The sequence below is a fragment of the Phoenix dactylifera genome, chromosome 1 (assembly GCF_009389715.1).
Source record: "Phoenix dactylifera cultivar Barhee BC4 chromosome 1, palm_55x_up_171113_PBpolish2nd_filt_p, whole genome shotgun sequence".
Classification (NCBI taxonomy): domain Eukaryota; kingdom Viridiplantae; phylum Streptophyta; class Magnoliopsida; order Arecales; family Arecaceae; genus Phoenix; species Phoenix dactylifera.
In genome coordinates this window covers 15,063,786-15,080,869 of record NC_052392.1, presented here as the reverse complement: position 1 = coordinate 15,080,869, position 17,084 = coordinate 15,063,786, and the positions used below count along the sequence as shown (strand labels likewise).

Genomic DNA, 17,084 nt, shown 5'->3' with positions numbered 1-17,084 from the left:
CATGTGTGTGTCTATTTATAATATATTCTTTTTTGCAGGGAATTCTTGATAGTTTTTATTATTAATGTATCTCAATTAAGAAACTAGTCCTATCCTGTTTTCCTCGCCTCTCTCAACTGTTGTAAGGCTCCTTTCTCTTATGATGAAGGTGGCAACCGGATGCCGGTGAGCAGCTGGTGCAATGCTTAAAATGATGGCAGCTGAATGTAACCTTCCCCTTCCCATGATAAGCCCTCCACCCTTGCCTCTGCACCTTATGTCATAATCAAAACCCAACATATGCTTCATAACAATCCAAAACACGACCAAACTTCACACCTTATAATGTACAGCGTCAGTAAACAGGATTCAGGTTTGGATTTGGTGCATATAATCTAAGTTTGCACATAGGTTGGATATATCCTATGCAAATTCAACCCTTCTCCTGAGCTTCGTGGACATAGGCAGAAGCTAGCTATCCATGAGCTTGGTGGGTCCCACCTGGTTCGGATGGTAAAATTACTGGCAGTACATGCTCAAATAGATAATCTGAGCATCCAAAACCCCTTATTAGTGGAACTTGACCCTACCTGGCAAGAAGCGAATGCCTTGATGGCATGGTAAAGATGAATGTAGACAAGCCCTCAAATTTACTCGAATTCTTTCCCCAACTTGGGACATCGCAATCGCCCTAAGAGTCGAAAATATAAGACCCAGATCAATAGTATCATGCTAGCTTACCATTTCTACCCTTTAAAGATATATGGATCCAGCTCATTGTTTCTTCTTTTCCTCCATTTACAGTGGTTGGGCTCGTACAGACTTCATTTTTAATTGCATTGTGATCCGTTCATGTTCTGAGACAAAAAAGAAAAAGACCAGAGTGATTGAGTTTGGGTCTTGACTGATGGTATCTTTCAAAATTTTGCCCCAAAAAAACAGACTGCCAGACACAAAATTTACTCAGGAAAATCTTTTCATTGCCTCTCACCTTTCAAGGAAGGCACATGGTGCTTATTTCAAGAATTGTAGGGATAAATCAACAGGAAGTTCTGACATATAGTTCAAGTCATTTAAGCTAAAAAATTAGAGAAAAAAAATATACGCCAACCAAATTATTCATTTGAATAGCTGCTACCCTTCACAATCTGAGGGGCAGAGTAAAAGGATGTCTAATATAAAAAGGAAAAAAAAAATATACATTAGAGGCAGGATACTGTTTTTCAAGCATTCAAGCATATACACTTCTCCAAATTAACTATGGAGCCTATAATCAGAAACAAAAAGGACTCCAAGCCCTTGCTATTGCTGTCAGAATGCAATATATCTACCTACCCTGACTATCTTGGTGGCTTGATGTCCGAGGTTAGGACTGACACCTTTTCAAATTTGATTAGTTTTTGCTTCTCCAAAAATTTCTATGCCAGCCATTTCAGAGAGAGAAGCTTTGCACACCACCTTCATCTGGTTGCTTCTGAAATCTGCAAAACCATCACTGATGATTACATAAACAATGAATTGCAAAATCTGCTCGAACTAAGACAATGCATTTTTCTTTTTGCTAATCAATTAGCACATGAATGACCTCCAGTGTATGATGAAGAAAAATACATTGGTTTTCTTTTTGGTAACAAAATAAATTGACTCTTAATAACTACTTAAATCCTTTGATCTTATCAGTACTTTTTGTTAAACCCCCTCCCAAGCACTCAGGATCTAGCATTGATTGCACATGCATTTTCTAGTAGAACTACATGGATACTCTAAGCACTATTGCAAGAACAATACGTAGGTGTTCTTGAGTCAATTTATATGTTACTTCAACAGCAAACTCTGAACTCGTCAACACCTATTAGAAGCACAAGCAACTTGAGCAGCGAGCAGAAAACACACCCTATTCCTTTTTCTAAAACAAAATCATTACCTACATCGAAGCCATATTTTTTTAGTTCAAAACCAAATCAAACACGGTTGAAAGATTGAGATAAGCAAACACCATACGCTGGTTGAAACAGAATAAAAGCCAACCTGTACGTGGCAATCAGAAAAGAACACTGGCTCCAAGAGGAGAGGCTGAGGAGTATAATATATCAACCAAAGCCAAAACCTTCATTAGCTTCATGGATGGCAAGCAGCAAGCGTTCTTCTAACTGCTCCTTGGACGGATACTCCGGCAGGTCCAGCTGGTTGAAACTGCAATGTAATGCCAATCTTTTAAAAATGCAATGTCCGACTTGTTACATAAGATTGCAATAGTGAAATGCATTCTTAGCAAGTCTAACCATGTATGGGCAGACGGTAGCCTCTCAGGAGCACCATATGCCTTGTGGATCTGAAACCGTTGAGGGCCAGAAATACCCTGCAATGCTTTAAATCCCTCTAAGGGAACCTGATATACCCAAAAACAGTTCGTTTAGAGAGGGAGGGGCAGAGAGAGAGAGAATAATAGCAGTAGGGGGTATCAGCCAGGACTGCAGATCTTAATTAAACATTGGAACAAACATTTTGTTTTTTCTTTTCATCAGAAATATGTTAATTTCCACACAAGCATCGAAATAAAATATGATCAACTTTAAGAGGCCATGTAAATTCGACCTCAACCATTCAGTGAAGGACAATCACCAAAAAAATCAAGAAACATATCAAATCCAAAGAAAGTCAAAATGAAGTTACTAGAATATCAAACTCCAGTACACCATCCTCATCCAGAATTTACCTTACCGTGATTCAGCCTAGATGGTAATGGTGTGTGCAAAAGAGATAATAATGAAATTGATGAAAATCATGAGAAAGCATTTGAAGAGGAATAAGAGAGTAAAATAACTCATAAAAAGCATGATTAGCTCTAGATAATATTTAGCTTCAGAAGTTAACCTGAATTGACCCCTTCTTTTTTTTTTTTTTTTTTACTTTCCGAGCCACAAGTTCCAGGAGTGGTAAATCATTTCATATTTACAAATACCATGTTAAGTTACTAGTGAAAGACCCCAAATAGATGTATGCATTTCTTAAGTTAAGTTTTAATCTCCTTAACATTTTTATATCATTCTTTTTTAGTTATTTTATAAATTTTACTTATTTTTAAATTTAAACCATAATTCACTTAAGTGTTTGCGTAAGCACTAACCTTCAACTTCACAACTTTAAAACATTACATATAGCTTACTTTTTATTGCTTGCCAAATCTAAATGGTAGCTTTCTGCATTGAAAATCATCCATGATAGCGATAAAGCATTTTAGAAATTATTTATGGATCCAGGACAATGTCTAAGAATTCAAATTGTAAGCATGATTAATTTCTTACAGAAAGTAAATAAAAGTATCCTACAAAGGAAAAATGATTTACATGATAATACTTTTCATGTTGCGTGCTAGCAACCAAACAGTAGCACACATGGATACAAGGTATAATATTCATCTGCGTTTAACTCTGGGTTCCATCTCTGTTTTTGGAATCTACCTGATCCAGTCATATTCACGAAAACAAGGGACAAGCTGGCTCCTTCTCTTTGATGAGTTATGGATCCAACCTTACTCCTTACAAGTATATGTGTCATTTGCAGATAGGAAAACAAATTAAAAATGCACTAGCCAATTTAAGTTCAAAGAAAAACAATCCCATAGCTGATTGATTATCAATCGACATATTAATGATGACTTTTCATGTTTTATTGGGTCAAACTCATGTTTCTTTAGTTCCATGTTAAGAATTCATTTCAAATTTGATCTTCTTCCCTATAGAACCCAATTATCAATCAAAAAATTTCACGCATGAAGACTTCAACAGAAAAAGAATAAGGAAATAGATCATACATCGCATGAAAGCTATTCACAAGCTTCATCTTATTAAGCATTTTTTTTTTTTGCAGCAACTAGTCTGACTACTCGAATGAAAAAGTGACCGCAAAATCTATCGCATAATAACCTTCCTTATGAATGTAACATTATTGTCAAACATCATAATTACCTTTGATGTTCCAGTTACAAATTGCAGCAGTCTTGCCATGTCCTCCTTGCTGAATGCTTTAACGACCTCCCAGAACCATTGAATAGCAGGAGATGCACCTGTATAGCCAGTATACTCTGTATTGGCTTTCAAATCATCGACTGCAGACACCAGGATGAATCATGAAAATTGAAAAGGTAAATGGATAAAATTGTTAATAACAGCAAAAAGCCAAAAGCACTCACAATCAATTTCTGGAAGTCCACTAATTAGCAGCTCAAGCTCCTTGCCGTTGAATATTGAAATAAGTTCCCGTGGAACTAATTCGCTGAAACCTTCTAAAAAGGAATTTATCTGAGGACGAATAGCTGTACTCAATATGTGTTCAGCCACAAGGTCCACATACTCGTGCTTTGTTTCTTCTGTAACTCTAATATTCCTTCCTCCAGGTATAAGCTCATAGTCAGTAACCTGCATTACACAAAGGGAAAGAACAAATTAGTTGGAATAAGCATGCATAAAAATCAAAATCAAATTACAAAGACAAATGGACGGAACTTGAAAACCTTATAATCCGCTTTTGATTTGTCTTCAAATAATCTTTAACAATGAAGAGGAAACTTGCCAATTTTAAGTCCTACAGAATTAAGACCATGTAGCATATTCAGATAATGTTGTCTTACTTGATTTTTCTCATAAAGGATGTGCTTTTCCTCATCAGCATCCATGCTAAATGTCAGATCAGGGATATCACTTACATCATTCTGTTTAAAGTTCAGTACATATCAGTTTCATTGTTAGAATAACCTATCACAAGACCAAAACATGTAACACTACCTCAAGCATCCACTTCAAGTTCTTGTAATAATCAGGATCAACAGCTTCTATGTCATGATAAGTCACTTTCACCCCAAGAATGTGCTTGTAAAATGAGCGAGTGAAGTAAACATCCAAAAGTTGACCATCAAACAGTGCTTTTGCAACCTGAAGAATTCGTTGAAATATAAAATGACGAAGAATCTAAAATGAACAACCACAATTAGAATGATCCCAGTCAATACAGAAATCACGAACATATTATATTACCACGCGGCCCACAAACTTGAAATAGGAAAGATGCTCCGTTTGGTAGACAGAATTAGGATTAGGCTGGAATGTTGCATTATTCCCAACAGTAGTGAAAAGCAAGGCTCCTTTGTCAAAAATGACCCTTGAGAGCAATTGGTACCATTCCCTTGTCAACCCACCAGCATCAATCCCTTCTTCTCCTTGAAACTGTACAGTCAACCGACCCTTCAAGTCTTGACTGGGACGCAATCGCAATTGATTGTATGAATCCTCCAAGACATATGCCCGGCGAACGCTTATCCGCAGAGGAGCAGAAGGGTGCTGGTCATGTTGTTGTCTAATCCGTGACCGGAAATATGCCCTCTTGTTGTCAAAATCAATCAGCTTTGGTACTTTTAACATCATAGACAGTGACTTTTCCAGCAAACTTGGATTCTGCCTTATAAAAACATTAAGAAGGCGCCGATGCTTCTCTGCAACCCTTGCAAATGTCATAGTGCCAGTACCACTGTACTTAAGAGATGGTGATGATGAAGTACTAGCAAATTCTTTGACCTCTCTTGCAGTCACATTGTTATCTGGCAGCACAATTGTTTGGTTTGTCTGTAGCTTCTCACACAGAACAAAAAAGGCTTCTATGAATGGCAATAGTCGCTGCGTGCCCGGAGGAAGAGGTGGAGAAAGAGAGGAAGAACCACCAATATCGCCAGCATCTGGCAATGGCACAGGAGAAGAGAAAGTTGAACTCTGCCCTAGCTTTGCCTCAGTAGTGCTAATGCAGTTACTTAGTTCTTGCCATAGTGGCTCGAGAGCTACATTTAGATTCCACAATATAGATCGTTCCTCATGTTCCTCATTAACATCTTCACCCTTGTTCCCATCAACTGAAGTGAGCGCACTGAGTGCTTGTAGCACACGCAAGATTGCAGCTCCAGCCATTGAACCAGCACTAAGTCCCAACATCTGTGTATTCCTCAAACTTTCGAGCTCCGACACAGCGGCAGAACTCAAATTATGAGCCAAACCAGCTAGCTGAGTTGCAAAGAATTTTCGATGGGGAGGAGCAACAGATGCCATTCTTTTTACTATTTCAGCAGCAAGTGAATATACTTTATCTGAAAGTCTGCTTAATACATAAATCACATTAGTCACAAGGCCTAACACAAAAGACATGGGGGGACTCAAAACTAAGCCATCACATGAAATAAAAATGTTTCAATATGCAAATACACCTAAGACCGGGACTAATATGAGGACTCCAAACTAGTCATCACAGGAAACAGGAAAATTTCAATACTCAATGACAGCTTTCTGAGAGATGAACTGATATAAATAAAATTGAATAAATATTCAAAGCATTAGTAAGAAAAATACGGACATTAAAAGGAACAGTGCAGGTCAATCAAGTGAACTGAGCCAACTCATATAACTCAAAAATGACTTGAGTTAATTTCAACTTTTTAAGTACCTGAAAGAAATAAGATAGACTGGAAAAAATAATGCTTGAATAGATCAAAGAATTAGTAATATGTGATTTCACCACTTTGATTACATAAATATTATTGATTTTCTACAAGAAGACAGATTAGATCAGTTTCTTGGATTTTGATAACTATTTACTTTTAGGGATTGTAATCTAATACTCACAACATTGCTGATAGAGCTCCGTTCACTTGGCGAGTAATTGATATGCAATAGATATACCTTTGAGATCAACCACAATTCTGAGAGGAAAAATAGTAATCTAGTAATATGTTTAAGTGTTTTTCCTCTTCTGGGCTCAGAACTAGCCCTCTTTATCATTTCAATATCCATGCAAAGATGGATAACCTTGGAGAGAAGTCTGTCAAGCATTGCCCTTTGTCAGCTAGCCAGTTTATACCTTCTAATTACTCATGAGAATCAAGATTTATTGCATTCTAGTTTAAATTAGGCTTAAAATGTTTAATAAGTATTGTAGATGTAAGAAATTACTGATTACAGAAGTGTTCTATTAACAATTTATCTAAAGCAAATTAGCTAATGGATATGTAATTATGGGGGTGTGCTATTAGAGATAATAGTTCAAAAGTAATGAGTATAATATTGTTGTCTTGACTAAACAGCCAGGAAAAATACAAGGGAAAAGAGGATTGACGCTTAAATTTGCATCCAAGGTTCAACAAACAGAAGCATGAACTGCTGAGCTCTCTAGTTGATCTTGATCTGGCTCGACCAAGGTTCTTATAACAACCCTCTCCATCTCCTCTCTTCTGATCCTCTTCCCTCTGTCCCCCCCTCCCGATCCTCCATGAATTCTCATTCATGACAAGATTGATGATGATGACTCTCACACCGACAGTTAGGGTTCCATGAAGATGATTCCATGGCTAGGGTTAGGGTTCCATCGCCATCGCTGCCGCCAATGAAGGGAGGTACACCTATCCCTCCCTTTCCTCTCTCTCTCCCCTCTCTCTTCCTTTCCCTCTCTCTCTCCATCTCTTCCCTCTTCCCCTTCTCCCTCTCCATCTCCCTCCGCCTAGTCCTAGCACACCTCAGGTCAATATAGTGTGTACTAGTACCATAGAATGCCGTACCGGCCGGTACGGGCCGGTACGTACCAGTCCGGTCCTAGACCGGTACCGGAACCACAAGAAATCCGGTATCTCCCGGTTCTTTTAGCGAACCGGCCGGTACGGAGCCCGTACCGGTCGGTCCGGTTCGCACCGTTACGATTTTTTTTTTTTAATGAACCACAGCACAAGGCGCCGCCGCGCGTGGTTTCCCAAAGAAGTGGCCACGGGCACTTCTTTTTTTCTTTTTTGTTGTTTTTTTTTAAAAAAAAAGAAGTGGCCGAGAGGCCACTTCTTTCTTTTCACAACACAAAAACCGAAGTGGCCTTTCGGCCGAGAGGCCTATCACCCTGTCTGCACCTCGCCTTCCTTCTCACTCGTTCGGTTATAAAAACCGAACAAGAGGCTCTGTCCAGAGTAACTCAAATTCAGAAGTGTTTCAGAGAGATTGGCTTGTCCAGAGTAACTCAAATTCAGTGAGCCTCTGAAGAGTCATCAGAGACGAAAAGATTTGAGAGATAGCCCACAAATTGAGGAGGAGGTCCTGCCCAAAAAATCCAGCGGAGACTATTTAAGGTGCGGTTTTTTTGTCTTATGTTATTTCATTAATTTTGTTAATAAGTAACTTAAAAAAAATAGTTTATAAATTACTTAAAAAATAAGATAATGCGAAAATTTACTTTATTAGCTTAATTTTTTGATAAGTTGTACATTTATGATAGAAATGGAGCCATCAAGAAAAACGAACCCTACAAAGCGTGATATTGGCTGGTCTTATGGGCAAAGACTTGGAGGAGAGGGGCAATGACACCAGTTTCAATGTAACTTTTGCAATAAGATTTTCAAGGGAGGGGTAACCAGGTTGAAGCAACACTTAGCCAAAAATTCCAGTGAGGTTGCTACGTGCCCGAATTGTCCTAGCGAGATTCGTGTGCTGATGAAACAGAATCTCGCTGAAGTCAAAGAAGCGAAGGAGATGGCTTCCAAGAAGAGGGCGGAGGTCGATCGCCGAGCGGCAGAACCACCTTCCTATCACTCTAGGGAGCCAGAGGAGGTTGAGGATCTAGATGAGGAGGAGGCAGATATTCAGGCGGCCATGCATGCAAGCCTGGATGATCAGTGGCAGCATGAGGAGGTGGCCAGGCATAGGGCTCGATTGGGCCCTCTGCATATGAGTCGGGCGGCGGTTCTGGGAGCACTAGACAAGATCCAGGGTTCTTGAGGACAACTTCAGTCAGGGAGGGCGTCGGCAAAGAACGTGGCCGGATTGCATCTATGCTGAGTAGTTTTGGTAGCCGAAAGAAGTCATTTAGAGGAATTCCACAAAGAGTGACAATTCATGATGTAGATCCGCATGCTTTCCCCAGCAGAGATTCAAGGCAGCAGAGGGTAGACACAATGTGGATGAAGGATAAGAAGAAAACTATGTGGCGAGCTATTGGATCCTGATTTCACTTCAGCCACATCCCAGCGAATGTGGCAGACAATACATACTACAGGTCTGCCATTGCCGTCATACAAGCTGTCGGTCCTGATGTAGTTCCTCCAGGCCCGAAGGACATATACGGTGAGCTTCTTGACAACAATAAGGAGGAGCTGGAGAATTGGATTGACTCGTACAAGAGCAAGTGGCCCATATATGGACTAACTATCATGTGCAATGGTTGGACCGGTTCGACCAGGCGGAGCATCATCAACTTCCTGACACACTGTGATGCGAAGACCTTCTTCCACAAGTCGGTTGATGCTTCGGCTTATGTGCACAACACCACGTACATGCTGAAACTTATGGAGGATGTGATTGATCTGGTAGGAGAGGAGAATGTCGTGCAGATCGTCACTGATAATGAGCCGCAATATAAGGCTGCCAGGCAGGTCTTGATGGAGCGGCGACCACATTTTCTGGACCCCATGTGCTGCACATTGTATCGATCTCATGTTGATGGACATTGGAAAGATCCATAGGGTGCAACAAACGGTGGAGACAGCCCAACGCATTACCAGGTATATTTATAACCATAACTGGGTCCTTTCACTGATGAGAAAGTATGCAGGAGGAGAGATTCTGAGACCAGGAGTCACACGATTTGCTACCAATTTCATCGCACTTGATAGCATACTCGAGAAGAGAGGAGCCCTACGTCAGATGTTTGCCAGTCCCGAGTGGTATGATAGTAGATATTCTTATGCCGGCACTGAAGGGAGCAAGATAGAAGATTTGGTGACGAGGCAGCCATTCTGGCAGCGGGCTACTATAATAGTCAAGGCTATCAAACCATTATATGAAGTGCTGCGGGCCGTAGATAGCGAGATCTACCCCCAGATGAGGTTTTCATATCATATGATGGTCAAGGCAAAGGATCAGATTATGGAGGCAGATCCAGCATATGGCCGGTCATACATCAACATCATTGAGCAACGGTGGGGAGCGCAAATGGGTACGGATTTGCATCTAGCAGGTAAGCTAAGATATAATTATAGTAACAATTATAGTGATGGATGTAATTATATAATTATGCTAAGATAGTCTCGTATATGTGCAGTATACTACCTAAACCCCCGGTTTCAGTACAGCATAGATGGAATAGGTATGGATGAAACACTTATGGATGCTTTGCGCAATGTGATTTACAAGATGGAGCATGATCTAGAAAAAGCGGCCCGATGTCTTGAAGAGGTAATTATGATTTAGTAATTACCAGCATGTGTAAGTATATCGGCATCTTCAATTATCAACATGGTTTTCTTATGCTTATTTTTCACAGAGTAAATTATTTAGAGAGGGCAGCTACAGTTTTGGCCAACGAGCGACTGTCGTCAGCAAACACAATATGAATCCAGGTACGTGACACATCAGGAAAACATTCTCCGGTGTTACTTAGTTACTATTATGGAACTATCATATATGTAATTTTTATAAATATTTTTGCAGCTGAATGGTAGGTGCATTTTGGCGGGTCCGCGAAAAATCTAAAGCGGATAGCTATCCGGATCCTCTTCCAAACAGTCTCCTCTAGTGGCTGTGAGCGCAATTAGTCCACCTTCGCCCTTATTCACAGCAAACAAAGAAACCGTTTGACGCAAAAGCGCCTCAACGACCTTATTTATGTGCATTACAATTTGCGGTTGAGGCTAAAGTGCATCCAGGAGGAAGCGGAGCTCAAGTATACAGATCCGATTTACGGGACCTTCACTGTTGATGACGATAATCCACTACTCGACTGGCTTGTAGGCCAACAGCAGGAGCCCGAGCTTGACGAGCCAGGATCGCCTCCACGACCAGCTAGCTTCATAGCCACCGAAGCTAGGGTCGATCCAGAGCAATAGGGTAAGCGCAATATTCCACGCACTTTCAGAGCTGATCAGCCATAGGCACAAGGGAGCCAGTCACCACATGATTGGTACGAGACACCCTCCGAGAGAGCTGATCGAGAGATGCTCGACAGACAAGGGCGACATAGCCAGACAGAGAGGGCCAGAAAAGAAAAACAAAGGGTCCCAATGGAGAGTGTCGAGGAAGAGACTTGGACTAGCAACGATGAAGGTTCTGGTGGTGATGGATCTTCTAGCCATGGAGGGAACGGAGGACAGTATGGTACTCATGAGACACAGCCGGAGGGTGGTCTTTATTTCACCGGTGAGTCCCAATTTATGGGTGCTACACAGGATACGGACCACGGTCGACCTCTTGATAGATTTCGTGAGGATATCATTGGATATAGAAGACGGGCTCCTCGAGGTCGTTCAGGAAGACAGGATACGACTGCAGATCCGACAGCATACGGATATGGATTCTATTATCCACAGCCTCAGCCTGACGAATATGGATATGGTGCATTGGATTTTGCTTCCGCCATATTTGGATGGGCCCCTACACAATTAGAGGACACCTCTCAGAGCCAGAGCATGAGCGAGAGATCCGACAGTTCTTATAACCTGGCGCGCGTTCCTTCTGATTGGGTTGATTTGCCTCCTCCTGATTATACTTATGATCCGGATATCTACGAGAGCCATCGGCACTCGTCCCGATTTTAGATATCCAAGAATGCTTTAAATGTATGTAAATGATTGAATCTTAATTTGAAGATATTTTATGTGTATCATTTTATCATTTGGAACGGAAGGAAAACATAACATGCATCATCGATGTTTCAAATTTCAACCCTAAATTTAAACATAAAAACATCAAAAAGCATGAAAAAAGCAAAAAAAAAAATCAATCTTCACTTAATTTAAGATCCAACAGAGACAACATTTAAAAAAAAATTAAATTTTTGGCTCGCGGTACCGGCCGGTACGGCACCGGTACCAGCCGGTACGTACCGTACCGATCCGGCCGGCCATCGATACGCCAACCGGTACCGGTACGCCGGACCTTGACTAGTACTATACAAAACTGGTAGCCAGCTAGTGCAAACCCTCAGTACCGGGTCGGCGAACCTTGAACAAAAAGAAAAATCTTAAAACAAACCAAATGACAGTAGTGACAGCTATACAAGTTTGCATCGACAGAAACTGGTAAAAGAAATGCATAGCTAAGAGGATCCATAAAACTATCTCCAAGCAAAACACCAGAGCTTGTGGTTATGTGTGTTTACCAAATTGGAATGGGTAAATGCATGGGATATTCTGTTCAGGCATGTGAACAATAAAGCATAGATACATGAACACCATGGTGGTTCTCTTTCAATACTGATATAATTGAAGGCTGTCAACATGTAATCCCATTTCTACTTAACGGGCATCCTCTGTGCCTAACTGTTTGCATTGTTTAAGACTGAGATAAATCAAAAGAAATGCATTTGACAGCATGGAAGATCACTACCTAAGCTTGTTCAACTGCTAGGGCAACACATATGTCATCAATGCATTAGCTTAAGAAGCAGTATATATGGTAGATCTGGTAATTCATTAATGCAAATTTGGTTGGAACAGGAGTCCGCTACTTTATTAACATTACGTCTCAAAGTTTCAAGCATAATCAGGAAGAACATCAGCAAACTGCTTTTAACAAAATATATTTCTAGATAAATGTTGGTTCAAAATATTTACCCTTCATGAGAAAGAATGATGCAGAGATTGTGCAGATCAGAGTCGGGAAGCTGTAAAAGAAGATCGTATTGGCCCACAGGATTTTTCCCACCTGATGATGGCACCTCAGTGCAAGGACCTTGATCCATCTCCGGACCAGAGTTCTGTTCTGAAGTGGAAGAATATTTTTGTGTGTCTTGATTCTGAGAACCATCTGCAGCTTCTCCAGAGGGAGGTAGGCAGTCAATCTTTGTGACAGCATTCTTAACTACTACTTGGAGCAAAGACATAACCTGCACAATAAAATAAATCCAGTTGCAAATGCAAGTAAAATGCAAGTAGAAATACGTCAGCAATCCATCATAAGTTTGTGAATACCTGCTCAAGATGTGCATTGCTTCGCAGAAATAATGGCATGTTCAAAAGCTTCAAAAATATAACTACAGGCATGGAACCCTTAGGTGATGTTTCCAATACACTTGATGATGTCATTGCCTCAGAGATTTTCTCTTTACCTTTCTCCCTCTTGTTTTCTGAATGAGTAGCATTTGAGGATTCTGAGGCCAAAGGATTATCAAAGTAGAAAAGAATGTTTGCAACAGATGAATGATTTGTTGCCAGGTATGTCAGAATTTCAAGAACTCGACGAGACACAAGAGGTGGAAGGCCTACACAATAACAACAGAAATGTCACAAAAACTAAGATAACGAAAACAGGGGGATCGCCCCAAAGAAAAAATAAAATAACACAAGAGAAGAGGAAGCAAAGGCAGCACCATCTGAAGGTTGAGGTCGGCCATAGACAACATTCCACTGACATCCGTAAAGCCGCTGAGGAATCATGCTTGCTGACCCACTAGGCCCATCAGCCTCAGGTCTAATCATATCAACTAAAAGGCCAACCAAAATACTACGTGTAACACTATGTGCACATAGGTTCAATAGAAGTCTTTGAAGAAGGCCTTTGCCCAGGGGCTGCCAACAACACAAATACACACACACAAAAAAAAAAAAGGTGATGCCACATTAGTCTAACATTGGAATTATCATAGTAAGTAGTTCTTTGTTGACTTGCTTATAACCAAGGATCGCCGAACTGGTACCAGTAGGCATACCGGTCGGCCACCGGACCGGTTTAAACCGGTACCACTAGTTCGGCCTCCAAAAATCCAAAAAAAATTGGCCTAGCTGGTACAAGCCGATACCGGCCGGTACCGTTTTTTAATGCCGAATCGGACCGGTCAGAGACTGGACTGGTTCGGTACGGGCTGAACCAGCCAGTATAGGCCGGTCCAGCATTCCTTTCTTATAACATGTCAACCACAAGTACATTTATCACAATGCATGAAAAAGTATTAATCCAAAATATACTCTTTGCAACTAGTGATTAAATGTATACAGTCAATACAATTCTTCCAGGTCATACATCATTGTCATAGTAGACAAATCTGATTTCCCATAACAAGGTGTAATGCTACCTTTAGATCCTCATTCTTCCCCATCAACTCATATTGTTTCCACTAGGAAAATATTATTTTGGTGTTTTCATTTCAATCTTGCTGGGAAATTAATTTATTCCCATACAAAATGCACATTAAATTTGAGGCCATATGTAATACTTTTGATTGTAAACTGGCTGAAAGTGTTGGTGTGCCACCATCATATTGGCAATCATAGCCACATCAGAAAGACACTTAGGGGCTGTTTGGTGTGTTGCAGGTCGATTCACACATTAGGTCCAACTGCAAGGTGGGCCAACCCGCATGTTTGGAGGCCCACAGCTACAAATCAAGCTGCAAAGGCCCTGCAGCTCAAGTGCAACTTGTGGTAGGTGGACATGCAGCCAAGTTGCAGCAGGTCATCCTGCAGGGTGAATGCTTGATATCTGAGCCCCCCCACATGCCCCCCTCTCCAAGCACCCCTCAAGTGCGCACCCCTTCCTCATCACATTCCGACTCTGGACTCTGACCCCATGCACCCCCTTGCCAGCACTGGGATCTTCCCTCAGCCCCCTCTGCCACCCCTCATGCTGTCATTGCCCCCCCTGCTGGTCTCTGGCTCTTTTCGTTGCCCTCAGCCACACCACCCACCCCACATTGCCACCGCCTTTCGCTGCCTTCTTCGCCCCCCGCATCACTACCACACCATTTTCCCACACCTCCAGCCTTGACCCCTCTCCCCCCACCACCACTTTCTCCCACCTGGCCTTCACCTTCTGCCCCCATCCATCTCTGCCCTGATCGCCAACAACTGGGTCCCCACCTTTGGCCTCCGTGCCCCATGCTTCACTCCCTCATGCCTGGCATCACCGCTACCCTCCACTGCCCTCAGCCAACCCCATTGTTGCCACCACCCTTGTCACTAGCCCCCCCTTCTCCCCTGCCTCCAGCATCAAGCCCCCTTCCCTGCCGCCACCATCTCATGCCCCAGCGCTCCCTCCCCCCCCCCCCCCCCTTTCTCACACCTCCACCAGACCTCTCCGTTTCTACCTCCTCCCTCCTCATGGCCACACCCCCTCTCCTCTCCATCTCTCCCATTTTGCCCCTCTTTTTTCCAAACTCTCCTCCAAATGCAAAAGTTGAGCTTCTCTGTAAGTAAATTACAGCAACTAATGTTGCAATGCAACTTGAGTTGCAGTGCAACATCAATTACAGGTCTACAAACAGCCCCTCGGTGACTGCACGCAAGTTTGTGAAGTAGGATATTTCAAGCAAGGAAGAATGCTTTTAAGCAAGCAATTCCTTACTTGAATTACTAATGGCAGTAGTATTCCCAAATATCACACCTGCCAACCTTATAGACAATATACTTACAACCATTCACAGCTTACTCATGCCAAGGCCACAATAATCACTTTCTGAAGAACTATTTTAACTCGAGAAATTGTGTTTCCTCCTATTCAGACAGACAGGGTACTGTCCTCCAAAAAATGCATGCACATATTGACATTGCAAAGTGTAAACTTTAAAGAACATGGTCTAGTATGATGATTTTGTCAGAATCCAACATTTCCTGACAGCATATAGTCACTTCTCTAAATCCAATTGTTTATGACACAAAGTGCATGATATCTTATGATAAATTAAAAAATTGCCACAAAGAACTATATTCATGCATGGACAAATGCTTGAGTAACATAGAAAACAAGAAAAAAGTTACTAAGCTAGGATGTAACTCTCCTATTGGAGAGTGACGGCCTGAACCAAACACCATAACAACTGCCTACAAAATAACCAATAAAAGAGTTATACCAGCATTGTGCAACTTTTTGGTTTAAGATATTTTGTTTTTATGCTAGCAGTGCTCGTGTGAATGTGCAGTTTGATCAAATGCAAGGGCTATAAAAGTCTATGTTTCCAAGGATGGCCTGGATTTCTAGTTCCATGGAGATGAGAAGCAGTTCAATGCTAAGGGTGAGCTTACTGTCTCATAACCACTTGGTTATATGGCATATTGATATTAATCATGCTATAAAAGTCTATGTTTCCAAGGATGGCCTGGATTTCTAGTTCCATGGAGATGAGAAGCAGTTCAATGCTAAGGGTGAGCTTACTGTCTCATAACCACTTGGTTATATGGCATATTGATATTAATCATTACACCATCATAAGATGGTGCATCATAATAGAATATTGGATAAAGTAACAACATCATACCAGTACAGGTTATTTATAAATACTGCCAAATAGTATAGTGTTAACTACTGTTAAGTACTAACAACTTATACATGTTCTTGAAACTTCTTTTTTTTTTTTTGGCCACGGCGGGGTTACAAGTTTTAATGTTCTTATAACTATTTAATTCAGTGAATCATTCAAATCAGTCATGCAGAAGTAGAAATTCAAAGGTAGCTAAAATGCATATTTTCAGTGCCTTCTTTTGTTTTCAACCAATGTATAATTAATCTAAATATGACTTATAAGTATGCTCATAAGCAACGCATATAACTACTTTATAAACTAAGTGAAGATTTAGAATTTGAGGCAATCAACTAGATGTTCTGACAAGGCAGCTGAACAGTCACCAATTAGGTGTACCTTGGGCAACCAGACTACGATGACATAGATATCTCTCAAATCAAGTCTTAACTAAGTGCAATAAGATCTCAACCACATCAAACGTATAGAAAAACATGTACAAGAATATAATCACAAAGAAAATGTGAGTAGAATATAAAAATAAAATACCTGAGCTAATCTTAAGAGGTGAATGAGAGCTTTCAAAGCATTTGCATCCAATAGAGGAATTCCCTCAATTTCTTTGACTTTCGAGCTGTTTGCAGTGGCAGACACTGCCCTTCGACCTATAGTAACTCCCACACCTCTATCCATAGCTGTGTGCCTGTCAATTGCCAGCCTCCTGCCACCAAGCCTGTGGCCCCCTCCAAAGAGGCTGCTTCGAGGATGGTATCTGTCTCTAAGCATCTGGGCCTCAGCAAGTAAAGCTGAGGGCAGTGCTGACAAAACTGCTTCAGATGAGGTAAGGAGTACCTGCAGCAGGGAATAGT

General features: G+C 41.2%; 1 protein-coding gene across 3 annotated transcripts in view; it reads right to left on the bottom strand.

Moving 5' to 3' along the window:
• Nucleotides 1–1,039: 1,039 nt before the first annotated feature.
• The window catches only part of LOC103722483 (E3 ubiquitin-protein ligase UPL1-like), a 30,945-nt gene continuing 14,900 nt past the window's right edge, over nucleotides 1,040–17,084 (bottom strand). For 2 of the 3 annotated variants that reach the window (XM_026810550.2, XM_039127674.1), the window contains exons 5-16: nucleotides 16,765–17,067; nucleotides 13,354–13,552; nucleotides 12,956–13,245; nucleotides 12,599–12,870; nucleotides 5,013–6,117; nucleotides 4,764–4,910; nucleotides 4,610–4,690; nucleotides 4,172–4,397; nucleotides 3,948–4,087; nucleotides 2,262–2,368; nucleotides 2,008–2,172; nucleotides 1,040–1,460 (exon numbers count right to left, since the gene is read on the bottom strand). In XM_026810550.2, coding sequence (XP_026666351.2) covers nucleotides 2,070–2,172; nucleotides 2,262–2,368; nucleotides 3,948–4,087; nucleotides 4,172–4,397; nucleotides 4,610–4,690; nucleotides 4,764–4,910; nucleotides 5,013–6,117; nucleotides 12,599–12,870; nucleotides 12,956–13,245; nucleotides 13,354–13,552; nucleotides 16,765–17,067 — 2,973 coding nt within the window. In that variant the 3' untranslated portion in view covers nucleotides 1,040–1,460; nucleotides 2,008–2,069. Of the gene's footprint in view, nucleotides 1,475–2,007; nucleotides 2,173–2,261; nucleotides 2,369–3,947; nucleotides 4,088–4,171; nucleotides 4,398–4,609; nucleotides 4,691–4,763; nucleotides 4,911–5,012; nucleotides 6,118–12,598; nucleotides 12,871–12,955; nucleotides 13,246–13,353; nucleotides 13,553–16,764; nucleotides 17,068–17,084 lie in introns of all 3 variants that reach the window. The other variant, XM_026810551.2, reaches the window with a different exon arrangement.